At 40.7% G+C, this 14166-nt stretch overlaps 1 protein-coding gene and 1 long non-coding RNA gene across 3 annotated transcripts in view; one reads left to right on the forward strand and one right to left on the reverse strand.

Annotated features, from left to right (window-relative positions):
* The first annotated feature begins 2030 nt into the window (after window positions 1-2030).
* Window positions 2031-14166, forward strand: part of LOC132413918 (uncharacterized) — a 43492-nt gene continuing 31356 nt past the window's right edge. Inside the window, exon 1 of the long non-coding RNA XR_009516847.1 lies at window positions 2031-2205. This is a non-coding gene — a long non-coding RNA (uncharacterized lncRNA). The remainder of the gene's footprint in view (window positions 2206-14166) is intronic.
* CDADC1 (cytidine and dCMP deaminase domain containing 1) overlaps window positions 8724-14166 on the reverse strand; it is a 44496-nt gene continuing 39053 nt past the window's right edge. For both annotated transcript variants that reach the window (XM_059996193.1, XM_059996192.1), the window contains one exon: window positions 8724-13788. In XM_059996193.1, the coding sequence (XP_059852176.1) occupies window positions 13715-13788 (74 nt within the window). In that variant the 3' untranslated portion in view covers window positions 8724-13714. The remainder of the gene's footprint in view (window positions 13789-14166) is intronic.

Raw genomic sequence — 14166 nt, forward strand, 5'->3', positions numbered from 1 at the left:
AATGACACTATTTTTTCTTTTTAACCTTATAAGGATGCATCCTCTTCTGGAATTCCTCAAATCACAAAGTCTCACTCTCAAGTTCTTGAAAATGAGAGCGGTTCCTGAAAGGCAGGTAAAGCAACTGAGGACAAAAGAAAATCGTAAATCGTTTATCATTCAGAAGAACTTTGCTAAAAATGCTAAAGCCATAATTTAAGCCTCATTAGGTGCAAAGCAACCAGAATAAAAGATTCAAATGTGTTTTTAGCTGAATGGAAATTCTAAAGTTAAGGAAAAAGAGATAAATGGTCTGCAAGTCTTAAATAGTAGGATATGTATACAGAACTCAAAAGTTTGTTTTGTTTGTTTGTTTTTTGCCTGAACTTGCCTAAATAGGACTGTGCTGTTGATAGATAACACTTCCTGATATTTCCCTGTGAAACCAGAACCGCTATCTTGCTGACTGAACGAACAGGGGTCACAGGATTTAAGGGTACTAATTGAATCAAAGAAGGTCATGGGATTTAAGGCCGCTGATAGGTCTAACGGTGGTCACGGGATTTTAGGAGGCTGCTTGATCACACAGGGGTCACAGGATTTAAGGGGGCTATTTTAATCAAAAAGGGTCATGATATAAGGGAACTTAATGAATCAACAAGGGTCACTCGATTTAAGGGGGCTGATAAATCAAAGGGGGTCTCAGGATTTAAGGGGCCTGTTTGATCTACAGGGGTCACGGGATTTAAGGGGGCTGACTGATCGAACGGTTTTGTCAAGAAGAATTGCTCATGCACAGTTTTAGCTTTCTCTTTTAAATGTCACAACTGAATCAATCAAGTCCAGAGGGATTTTATGTGTTTACAGTTCAAGGAATCTGCAGGGGAATCCTTTATTCTGTCTTCAATGAAAGGTCCATTCAAAAAGAATAAACTTTCTAAAATGTTGATTTTCCATCTGGCTCACAACATCGTATTTATAACTTTGTATTTCTTTTGACTTAGAAAACTAGAGCTCTCTCTTCTTGGAAACACATGGAGAAAAATACAGTATTTCAGGTTCATTCTAGAAACCACCTTCTCAGGGTCAAGGTGTATTGACTAAAAGAGCTTCTTTCTTCAAGAGATTCGAAACCTCTGTAGGGCACTTCATTGTGCTTAAAGGGAAAGGAGGAACAAAATCAGGCTGGCAGGTGCCCAAGGCCAGTCAGTGCAGCCCCCAGGGCTGGGGAGGGAGGCAGGAGGAAGGGCTAAGAGTTGGCCTTAGAGCGAACCCACCTGTGGCTCCCGCCCAGCCAGCCAGGCTGGGAGACGGGGATGGAGGAACCCCAAGGACGTGCCCAGAGAGGAGGGGTTGGTAACCGGGCGTTTCTGACTTTCTGGCCCAAATTGCCTCGCATCACACAGAGGACAGAGGTCTGCCCCTTCAGCATCCGACGGGGCACTTCCAGCCTGGTCAGGTGGCCCAGTGGCTGGACAGCCTCACAGGCTGTTTGCGGTGTGACTGCCCTTTGCTTCTCCAGAAGCAAGACTCTGGACCCAGAAATACCCGGCTTGACTCTTGGGCTTGCAGTTTGCAAGCTGTAAGCCTGCGTGGGTGTTGGCATCTGGGAAACGGGGCTGGTGGTCCTGTAAAACGTGGAGCCTGTAAAAGCGGTGGTATTTTGGTGGGTGGGCTGTGCTCATACCTGTGCCCTTCCTCTCTGAGAGTTTTCCCCCAACTTCCTTCTTCCCTTTCCATCTGAGCCTCCCCCTCCTGTCCCCACACCCCTTCCCTCAGCAGAAGGTTCTCGCTTATCCATCTGTTGTACAGTCATTGATCCCAGCCTTTACGTCAAAAGTTATGTTAGGTGCTGGGATCAAGGAGAAGTTTCCGACTTTTGAAGTTTCAGGCTCGGGAGGCAGAGTGAGTGGAGCCGGGTCACATGACTAGAAGCCCGCCACCTGCCCTAAATCCGGGGCACCTGACGTTTAGCGCCCGGGGTGGGGCGAGGAAGGGAACGGATAAAAGGCCCTGCAAGTGACTGAGGGCCCAGTGCCCCGCCGCCCGGAATGGAGCCCGAACTCCCTGCACGGCCTCTCTTGGCGTCCATCCGCCCTAGCTGAGTTGCCCGGGAGCCGGAGGGGAGGGCGGCCCGACGCGGACCCAGTCCATGGCCGCTCGGCCGCTGCGCTAAGACGGACCGCGCCCGCTGAGGCCCCGGCCGCCCCTGGGGCCTCGGGCCAGGTAAGCTGGCCCGCACCCTGCACCTCCTGCGGGGGCGGGCGGGGGGTCGCGAGGCCAACTTTCGAGCCGCAGGGATTCGCTCGGAGCTGCGACTGCTCTTTAGGAAGAGCTGCCTCCTTAGTCCGGAGGAATTTGGGTCCCTCATCTCGCCCCAGACCTCCGCCCGGCTTGCTTGGGCCCCGGGGTGGGGGTGGAAACCTGAGCGTCCTGAGGGGAATCAGGGAGGGGGAGGTGCAGAGCCCCTCCTCCTGACGGCGGGGAAGGGGCGGGGGCGTGTCTGTGCGGGGTCCTGGGGCGGGACCCGCTGCGGCGGGACTCCGCCTCCTAACCTCCCCTCCCGGCGCTTACAGTGGGTTCCAATAATGTTTAATTGCCTCTCGAGCTCTCGGGCGTAAAACTCATCCACGCGCTCGCAGGTTTCCTGATTTAGCCACGTGCCTCTGCACTCCTTCCGCTATTAGATAAAGTACCGGGGGGAGGGGACGGGGGATGGGTGCCTCAGCCGACTAAAGAGGTCGGACCCGTGCTGTCACAGACGCCCGGGGACCCTTAGGGTGGTCGAGGACAACAATTACTTGTAAATGGAATTATTTTATTTCTTTCAAATATTTTGTTACTGTTGCATATAATGCAACTGGCTTTTGTATGTTGGTTCTATGTCCTGCAACTTTATTGAATTTATTTTCACCATATTGGGGGAGAGGAGAGGTCGTATATAAGATCATGCTTTCTGAAAACAGAGGAAGCTTTACTTTTCCCTATCCATTTTGAATGCCTTTTTATTTCTTATTTTTGTGTCATATTGCTCTGCTTAGGACTTCAGTACTGTCTTTAATAAGAGTAGTGAGGGTGGATACCCTTTATCTTGTTCCTGATTAAAAAGGAAAAGCTTTGAATTTTTCACCATTCAGGGTTACAAGGTACAGTACAAGGTTAGTTGTGGATGTGTATTATATGGTCTTATTTTGAGGCATGCTTCTTCTGTTCCCAATTTTTTGAGAGCTTTTGTCATAAAAATGTTTTGAATTTTGTCAATTGCTTTTTCTGCATCTATTGAAAGGATCATATATTCATTCTTTTAGCAATGTGTATCACCCTTATTGATTTATTTAGACTTTTGCTGAGAATTTTTGCATTTATGTTCATGAGGAATATCAGCCTATAGATTTATTTATTTATTTTGCGGTACGCGGGCCTCTCACTGTTGTGACCTCTCCCGTTGCGGAGCACAGGCTCCAGACGCGCAGGCTCAGCGGCCATAGCTCACGGGCCTAGGCGCTCCGCGGCATGTGGGATCTTCCCGGACCAGGGCACGAACCCGTGTCCCCTGCATCGGCAGGCGGACTCTCAACCACTGCGCCATCAGGGAAGCCCCTAGATTTATTTTCTTGTAGTGTTCCTTATCTGGCTTTGGTGTCAGAGTAATGCTGAACTCATAAAATGAGCTTGGGAGTCTTCCCTCAATTTTTTGGGAAGAGTTTGAGAATGATTGGTGAATTGAGAATGATTTTGAGAATGAAATTGAGAAATCATTGAGAATGATTTTTTTTATAAATTTAAATTTTTTATTTTATTTTTTTAAATTTATTTTTAGTTGCATTGGGTCTTCGTTGCTGCACGCAGGCTTTCTCCAGTTGCAGCGAACGGGGGCTACTCGTTGTTGTGGTGCGTGGGCTTCTCACTGCGGTGGCTTCTCTTGTTGTGGAGCACAGGCTCTAGGTGCGCGGGCTTCAGTAGTTGTGGCTCTCCGGCTCTAGAGTTCAGGCTCAGTAGTTGTGGTGCATGGGCTTAGTTGCTCCACGGCTTGTGGGATCTTCCTGGACCACGGCTTGAACCCGTGTCCCCTGCATTGGCAGGCGGACTCTTAACCACTACGCCACTGGAGAAGTCCAGTTTTTTAATGTTTGGTAGAATTCACCAGTGAAACCATCTGGTCTTGGGCTTTTCTTTGTCGGGAGGTTTATGTTTGTTGTTTCAATGTCCTCATTTATTATTGGTCTGTTCAGACTTTCTCTTCATGATTCAGTCTTGGTAGATTCATGCTTTGGGAATTTATTATAATTTATCTAATTTGTTGGTATGTAATTGTTAATAATATACTCTTATGGTCCTTTGTATTTCTTTGATGTCTCCTCTTCCATTTATCAGATTTTTTGACTTCTCTTTTTTCCTTGGTTAGTCTAGCTAAAAGTTTGTCAGTTTGCTTTATTTTTTAAAACCAACTCGTAGCTTGATTTTTTTTTCTAGTCTCTTTATCCATTGTTTATCCTCTAATCTTTGCTCTTTCCTTTCTTCTAATCTTGTGCTTAATTCTTTATTTTCCTACTTTCTTGATGTGCAAAGTTAGGTTGTTTTTGAAAACTTTCATTTTTTAAAATGTAGGCACATAAGAACTACTGTTGATGTATTCCCTAAATTGTGATATTTTGTATTTATATTTTTTCAAGATACTGTCTAATTTCTCTTTCGATTTCTACTTTGACCCACTGGTTATTCAGGAATGTGTTGTTTAATTTCCATGTATTTGTAAAATTTCCAGACTTTTCTCCTATTGATTTCTAGCTCCATATCATTGTGGTTGGAAAGCTTTGAGATAAGATTTTAGTCTTAAATGTGTTAAAGTTGGCTTTTTGGCCCAGGAATGACATATCCCTGGGAATGTTTTATGTGCCCTTGAAAAGACTGTGTTTTCTGGTGCCCTTGGATGGCATGTTCTGTATATTTCCGTTAGGTTTACTTTTCTAAAGTGTTGTGCAGGTCAATGTTTTCTCATGAATTTTCTGCCTGGATGATCTATCCACATTTACAAATGGGGTATTGAAGTACCCTGTTACTTTATTGCTTTTTCTGTATGTAGTTTTGTTAATATTTGCTTTAAATGTCTACATGTTCCAGTGTTGGGTGCATATTTATACTTGTAATATTCTCTTGATAATTTGACTCCTTTATCACTGTATAGTAACATTGTCTCGTGACTGATTTTGATTGAAAATATGTATTATCTAAGTATAGGTACTCCTGCTCTCTTTGGGGTTGCCATTTGCATGGAATATATTTTTACATCCTCTCACTTTAACCTATATACGTCCTTAAAGTTAAATTGAATCTCTTGTAGAGAGCATATTGTAGGTTCTTTTTAAAATTATTTTTTATTTTGGCCACGCCATGCTGCCTGCAGGATCCCTGTTCCCCGACCAGGGATTGAACCCAGGTCCCCGGCAGTGAAACCACTAGACCACCAGGGAATTCCCTGTAGGTTCTTTTTTTAAATTAATTCAACCACTTTGTGTCATTTAATTGGAGAATTTCATCTGTTAATGTTTAATTGTTGATAAGGACTTTCATTATTTTCTGTTATTGTTGTTGTTGTAGTTTCTTTGTATTTTTTTTGATGTGATATGAATTAATTCTTTTTAAAGAAAAAGGATTAATCTTTTGTGTAACTACAATAGATTTTTTTCTCTGTAGTTTCCATGAAACATATATAAAGTATCTTGCATGTAAAATATATTTAAGTTAATAACTAATCTTTTATTTCATAAAATAACTCTATTTTATGTACATTTTATATTCTCATTTTATGTAAATAAATTATCTATCCCCAGAAAAACACTTGTGTGTGTGTGTATATATATGTATACACATACACATATACACACAAATATATACATACACATATGCATATTGGTATATTTTTCTCTATATATGATTTCTTATTATATTTAAGGAAATCGATTTTTCCTTTTCTTCGAATCTGTATTATCTATATAAGGAGTTCATGATAATTTTATTCATGTAGGCTTTTCACGTGTTCTTATTTTTATTTTATACTTTAAAAATTGCAGCCTCCCTTTTAACATACCTGGTAACTGCTTGCGATATGTCTATATGAACTGTGTACTACATGCTTATGTTATAGTTTTTAAAATATTTTATTGTCTTATTTTCTGTAACAAATTTCCAGTTGTTCTTTGGGCTTACTAGATATATATCCATATGCTCTGCAAATGGAGATAATTTTAATCCTTCTTTTCCAGTGGTGTTTTTTTTTTTTTTACTAATACCTCAAAGTGTTAAGTAAGTTAGGTGTTCATGTCTCCTAGTGATCTCACAATTAGAGGAAATTAATCTATTATTTCTCTATAGGTGAACTAGTGTTGTGGGTATGTGACATTTCTTTGAGTACATATGCATTAATATCTTCTTTATTTCTATAATTTTTACCTGTAATATTCTACCATGCTACTTGATTTGTATCTATCAAGTTGGTCACATGCCTTTCCTGAATTTGTAAGCTGATTAGTTATATTAATATACTTCCTAACAACCAAAACATTGGAGTCCTGGCATAGGATTCACTTAATCTTGCTATAAAGTTTTTTCCTAAGTTAGGTTTATTAATGTGTTATTCATTTATTTATTTAAGTTTTATTGAGATATAATCGACATACAGCACTGTACCCAAGTTTAAGGTATACAGCATAATGATTTGACATACAGACATCATGAAATGATTATCACAATCAGTTTAGTGAACATTCATCTCATATAGATACAAAATTAAAGAAATAGCAAAAACGTTTGTGATAACTCTTAGGATGTACTCTCTTAACAACTTTCATATATAACATACAGCAGTGTTAATTAAATTTATCATGTTGTACATTACATCCCTAGTACTTATTTATCTTGTGACTGGAAGTTTGTAACTTTTGGCTGCCTTCGTCCAATTCCTTCTCCACGCACACACTGCCTCTGGTAAGGACAAACCTCTTTTCCTGTGAGTTTGTTTTTGAACTATAATTGACCTACAACACTGGTAGTTCCAGTTGCCCAACATAGTGATTTGATATTTCTATACATTTTAAAATGATCAACACAGTAAGTCTGTTTATGATATGTCACCATACAAAGACATTACATAATTACTGACTGTATTTCCCAAATCTCATACCCAAGACTGTTTCTTATTTGCATCTGGAAGTTTGTACCTCTTGATCTCCTTCCCCTATTTCTTTCCTCCTCCCACCCCCCCTCTCCTCTGGCAACCACCTGTTTTTTCCTCTGTATTTACAAATCTGTTTCTGTTTTGTTATATGTTCATTTGCTTCGTTTTTTAGATTACACAAATAATTGAAATCATACAGTTATTGTGTGTGTGTGTGTGTGTGTAACTTCTTTATCCATTAATTGATGGGCAATTGGGTTGGCTATTATAAATAATGCTGCAGTGAATGTAGTGGTGCATATATATTTTCCAATTAGTGTTTTTGCTTAATACCCAGAATTGGAATTGCTGGAACATATGGTAGATCTATTTTTAATTTTTTTTGAGAAATAGCCATACTTTTTTTCCATAGTGGCTGCACCAATTTACTTCCCACCAACAGTGCACAATGGTTACCTTTTCTATACATCGTTGTCAACATTCGTTGCTGTCTTTGTGATAACAGAATATTCTGACAGCTGTGAGATGATATCTCATCGTGATTCTGATTGGGGTTTCCCTGATGATTGGTGGTGCTGAGCATCTTTTCATGTACCTGTTGGTCATCTGTATGTTTTCTTTGGAAAATTGTCTATTCAGATGTCTGCCCATCTTTTTTAACTGGGTGCTTTGTTCTATTAATGTTGATTTTTATGAGTTCTTTGTATATTTTGGGTATTAACTCTTTATCAGATATATGGTTTGCAAATAAACTTGAGCCTGAAGCCACCTAGTGGACCAATTCCAGCAGAGATGAGAGTTAAACAAGAACCAAAATACATGGTTAGCCTGGTAAAGTGTTTCTATTTTCAAGCCTTTTAAAATATACAATCAGAAATAACAAATAGAAAGACACCCAAATGCTATGATGTTGAACAAGATTTAATTCTTTATCCCCAAAGGTTGTGTCTTAGAAAATCCGTAGTTTTCAGGTATTCCTCATCTGCATCAAGTCTTAAAAATGGCCCTAAGCAGAACACATACTCCTCTGACACAATATCTTTGGGGCTTATCCCCAAGGAAAAGATACATAATGATATTAGGGGGCGGCTATTTATACTAAATATATTAATAAAAATGTTTAAAATGACTGTGGGAAAGGAATTTCATGCTTAAAGCCAGAACATTACAGAAAATACAAAAATGGAAGTGAACAAACATTAATTTACCTCTTTTTTCTCCCCCAAAATCATAAAATGAAAGTAAAGGAGTTGTGTTTTAAACATAAACTTATAGGACAAAGAGAAAAGAGGACTCAATGGTGGCATTTTGGAAGCCGTGCCTGTGACTGTGAGGTCTCGGGAGGCTGCTGTGGTACATGAGGCTGTGCTGTGTTCTACATTGTTCTAAGCATCTGCTGCCAAGTAACCCTTGTGGATTCTTTGTTTATAAATTTATTTATTTTTATTTTTGGCTGCATTGGGTCTTTGTTGCTGCACGCAGGGTTTTCTCTAGTTGCAGCGAGCGGGGGCTACTCTCTGTTGCGGTGCGCAGGCTTCTCATTGCGGTGGCTTCTCTTATTGTGGAGCACGGGCTCTAGGCGCACGGGCTTCCGTAGTTGTGGCTCGCGGGCTCTAGAGCGCAGGCTCAGTAGTTGTGGCGTGGGCTTAGTTGCTCCGCAGAATGTGGGATCTTCCCGGACCAGGGCTCGAACTGTCCCCTGCATTGGCAGGCAGATTCTTAACCACTGCGCCACGAGGGAAGTCCCCCTTCATTGATTCCTGTGAGTCTGATTGACAACCCAAACCTTGAAACTTATTCTAGTAGTGTAACTAGGATCATGAAACAATGCCTTCAAAATTCTGAGGGGAAGTTATTCCCAATCTAGAATTCTACACCCAACAAACTATCAATTAAATTGAGGGTAGAATAAAGACATCTGCAGATACTCATAGCATCTAAAATGTTCCCCAACAGTAGTCTTGTCTGACAGTCATCCCACCACCATGTACCCTTTTCTCAGAGCCCTTCTGAAAGATATGCCCACCAAACTGAGAAAAAGACTGGATCCCAGGAAACAGGTGTTCCAATTCAAGGAGAGGGTGAAGAATGCCCCCCAACTCCCTCCAGCAGACCTGTGGAGGAAGACCCCGGGAAGCCAGCAGTGCAGAAGGTCTAGTGACCAATTAGCCCAGGCTAGAGGTGGTCAGAGGCTCTAGGAGGGATTTCTTCAATAAGAAGAGCTTTTTAGGACACTCAATGTGCTTCAGCATACTGAGAGAAGGTCACACAACTGGGAGAAGAGTTGGTCACACAACTGGGAGAAGAGTTTGGCTACAGGTTAGCAATAAAATACAGAAAACCAAGCTCCCCCCCTTCAAAAAAAGTCAAATTTTAAATTCAGAAGAATAAATTTTATAAGGAAAGGGAAAGTAATCACAGTACACAACATGACAAACCTGTGAGTAGCATTTACATAGTCATAATACCAGACAATGAATATTGATGCCACCAAAATAAAAGAATGTGGGGAGGATGGAAAGATGGAAGTGGGTGGAGAGAGTGAGGTGAAAGAAAGCTCTTTCATAATGGTAATTCAAAAGAAAATACCTAAAACTGAAACACTAGTAAGGAACATGTGATTTGGAGATTTGGAAATAAATACAAAATAATTCAGCTAAAATAATTGAGCCTGGTGGCCTCTGGGGTGGGGTGATACAGAGGACAGCGTGAGACTTACTGTTTCAAAATAAGGTTTATAGGACTATTTGCTCATTTAAAATGTGTAGGTGTAATTTTACTAAAAAATAATTTATAGTAATGGAAGTCTTTTATTACTGTCATATACATGTTAAAATCAGCCAACATGTCAACATGTACAGGACAAATGTGCACTTACATTAAAAGCAAAACTGAAAATGGACAAAAAAAACCCCTGATACTGATTTAGGCCTTTGTGACATTCTGAACTAGACTTGAAGAAATCATTCACCTTCTGGATGCTTCTGTTTCCAGAACTATAAAGGAGTATTCTAAACAGATGAGATCTGAGTTCCTTTGAAATCTGACTCTATTTGAATGCAATTCATTGAATAAATACATTTTTATGGACAAGGTTCTAAAGGGTATTCCATTTTAAATGGGTCTCATTTTCAACTGATACTGATTAATGGGGCTCTTAACTTTTCTTGTATATCAGAAATGTTATAATTTTAAATGATAGCAAAAAAAAAAAAACCCTGAAGAATATTACACATGAATTGAAGGTTCTAAACTGTTGCTTAATCCTAAAAAGCAACAGTAATAGCCTCAGCTAAATGCCAAGTGGCCACTATTGGCAATACCAGAACTTCAAAAAACTGCTCTAAAGTGGGTCAAAAGCAGATTGTTGTGGCAGATCTTAAAGCTGAACTGTTCACGCATAAAACGAGGAAGATTTATGAGAGAAGGTATATTCTCAAACTCAATAAGTAACTGAGGAAGAGAAACCCATAGAAAAGCTGAATAAAAGAAAAAGCTTTGGCAGTGATGCAATGAAACAGTACATGTAAACCTGCATGCACTCTACCTGACAGCTGGGTGGCGAGCCAGGCCCACACCCACCCCGCCTCCAGGTGGCAATATTATATTGTCACTTGGCAGTAAACAAATGCAGAGCTCTTTTTTTCAAATTATGAATTCACTATTATCCTCCCCATCTTTGAAATTAAGGATGATGTATTTTTAAGTGTAAATTTTGATTTCTCACACTAAGGGATGAACCCTCTTGACTGTGAATTCCTAGATTTTAGGCAGGGGGCTACCCCAGGGCGCTCTTGGTACAGCTCAGCAATCTTTGTGCGAGTCCCTGACACTTCCCTTTCCTGCTTCCCAGTGTGACCATCTGTCTCCATTACTTTCTCCCAGAAGTTCATCTCACCCCCACTGTTTGCCTGGCAACACCCTGTAGCCCCTTCAGGACCTCCACTTCTACAAGACCCTTTCTCCATGACTCACCAGAGTGTATGCTTGTCCTCTTTTGTGCCACCACTGTTCCTACAGTTACATCCACAGGGCGGTTCTCAACCTTGAGGGTCATCAGAATCACCTGGAGGGAATGCTGGGCCCCGCCCCCAGAGTTTCTGACTCAGTAGATTTGGGTGGGCCTGAGAACTTGCACTTCTAACGAGTCCCCAGGCGAGGCTAATGCTGCTGGTCCAGGGACCCCCTTCTGAGAATCACTCTATTGCTTGATTTCATGCCTGCAACTTCCGCTAGACTGTGAGCTTCCTGAGGTCAGGACGCATTTCTTACACATCTCATCTACAGGGTCCAGCCAGAGTCTAGCAGTCATTCAGTCAATCAACAAATATTTATTGAATGCCTGTTATGTGCCAGACACTGTTGTAGGTACTGGATTCAGCAGTTTAAATACACACGTGTGTGCACGCGCGCGCACACACACACACACACACACACACATACATACATACACACATCCCTACACTCAAAGAGCTTTCCTTCTGGTACTACATGGTAAACTCTCAATAAATGTTGAAATCCGGCCAGTTGTACAGAAGAAGATATGGCATTATCATGACCATTTTAATAGTGCTACAGAAATAACCAGTTTTCCATTTCCTAATCATAGCTCTTCCCATTTGTATGTTTCTCCCTTCTGATATTCCCCACTATGTCCAACACATAAATCCACAAAACTGGCAAAACATTTGCTCATTGATTTACAAAATAGTTGATGTAGCTGACATCAGTTGAAAACAACACATCATATAAGATGAACTTAAGCATAATGTAAGCAAATCTCAATATTTAATATCGATAAATGTTAAAGAATAGCTTAACCACTGGTTTTCAAATTAGCCTTAATTACCTCTAAAGGCATCTTTCCTCCCATCCCTCTCTATTCCATGTCCTACATCTGTGGTGAAATGTTTACAGCAGTTCTCAACTGCCAGGTATGATGACTAAACCCCCGGAGGACCTAAGCACGCTGCTGTCCAAGCAGGGACATCGGTCAACATGTGGACTGTCCTGTGTAAAATTCTGAGAAACTGATAGGAGGCCTTGTGATGATATGTGATGCCCTGGAAAGGGGGCAACAGCAGAGGCGAACCTGATTCCCCACATATAACCAGGGCAGTCGTTCCTCAGCATGTCACACCCCAGGCCTGCAGGCCACAGGCCATGCAAATCCCTCTCTGACTCGGGCTAATTTTCTGAAAGTTTCTCAGCAAATAAAAATGAGAGGACTCACGAAGAGCAATTTGGAAAATAACTGAACTGACCATAACGTTTACTGTCAAGACTTTCAGTATTCTTAAGGTTTGCAAGTGTTTTTATAAGGCTTTCCATTCAAAGCCATGAGACATTCTGTGCTAATTATATGGAGGGAATAATGGGCAGCATTTATGAATGGAACTTGAAAAAGGCTAGTTTCAGTATTCCAGACTAAAATATTTCTTCTCTGTTAACATCATAACCAAATTTGAAGTTTGTTGTTAGTGGTTTAAAGAGTCAGTGATATCAAATAGTAATACTGTCTCAGAATTATATTCTCTTCCTTTTGCTACCCAAAATCAGTGATATAAAAACACCCTAGTCCAACAAATGATCGTGATTTCTACATATCGAAAGACTGAAGAAAAATTAATAACCTTGTTAGGAATGTACTTTTATAATGGAGACCAGGTCCACCAACTTCATTTTTATGACTCAATCCTAATTAAGTAAATTCTGATTATTAGAAAGCTTTGAGTATAAATGGGAACTTTTTGTGAGCCACACACTGACTTAAAAATGGCCAGGTTGCCGTTTATTTTCCTGGAGTAGTTTACTAATTATCACCTTCATAATCCAAAAGAATTAATATTTCTGGGCTTCCCTAGTAGCGCAGTGGTTAAGAATCCGCCTGCCAATGCAGGGGACATGGGTTCAAGCCCTGGTTGGGGAAGATCCCACATGCCGCAGAGCAACTAAGCCCGTGTGCCACAACTACTGAGCCTTCGCTCTAGAGCCTGCGAGCCACAAGTACCGAAGCCCGCGTGCCTAGAGCCCCTGCTCCACAACAAGAGAAGCCACTGCAATGAGAAGCCCGCGCACCGCAACGAAAAGTAGCCCCCGCTCGCCACAACTAGAGAGATCCCGTGTGCAGCAACGAAGACCGAATGCAGCCAAAAATAATAAATAAATAAATTTATTTTTAAAAATTAATATTTCTGAAAAGGTATGTAATTCTTTGCTGAGATGTGTGATCCAATAAACCAGCCCCTTTCAAACTGGTTAATGTAAAGCTAAGACAAGGAGAAATCAATCTGTATGGCCGATTGAACTGGGTCTCATTAAATTATTGATACCTCATTCAGTGTAATAAAAAAACACACCACTATACTCTGGAAAACACACAAATCTAAAATAAAAATATTCTCATTAATATCATTCATATGCTAGTAATAAATTAGCTTTCTTTAAAAATTTTTTTCAATTATATCCAAAATCCATTCTTATTTTCTGAGTTAAGAAGGCTGGATTTTAAAAGTGCAATAAAAATTCTTGAGGCCTTCACCCTAGTTTACACAAGACTTCTTAGTGGTTTGCAAGACGCAGCTTCTTGTTTTGGTGCTGTTCTTCATCCCGGGGTATGGGTCCCAACACACCATCTAGCGTTCAAGAATAATGTAACGTCAGAAAAATGTCACTTCAAATAAATGACTATTTGTTAAAGTCACAGAGGTTGTAAGATCAAAATAATGCTTAAGTTAAAAAGGAATACTGATCTTATCTTAAATAATTCTCAACTGTTGAAGAACAGATTCTAGATAACTCACTCAGGTAACACAATATCTGACCTTTTAAAAACTGGATTCATTCAACAGTGTATAGCCAACAATTCATAAAACTGTTCTGGGGGGACAGTTATTCTTATTAGGCTGGAGGAAACAAAATGCACCTGCTTGTTTCTCTCTTTCTGACATACTTCACTCTGGATGACAGTCTCTAGATGCATCCACGTCTCTACAAATGACCCAATTTCGTTC

This window comes from Delphinus delphis, chromosome 18 (genome assembly GCF_949987515.2).
Source record: "Delphinus delphis chromosome 18, mDelDel1.2, whole genome shotgun sequence".
In the NCBI taxonomy this organism is placed as follows: Eukaryota; Metazoa; Chordata; class Mammalia; order Artiodactyla; family Delphinidae; genus Delphinus; species Delphinus delphis.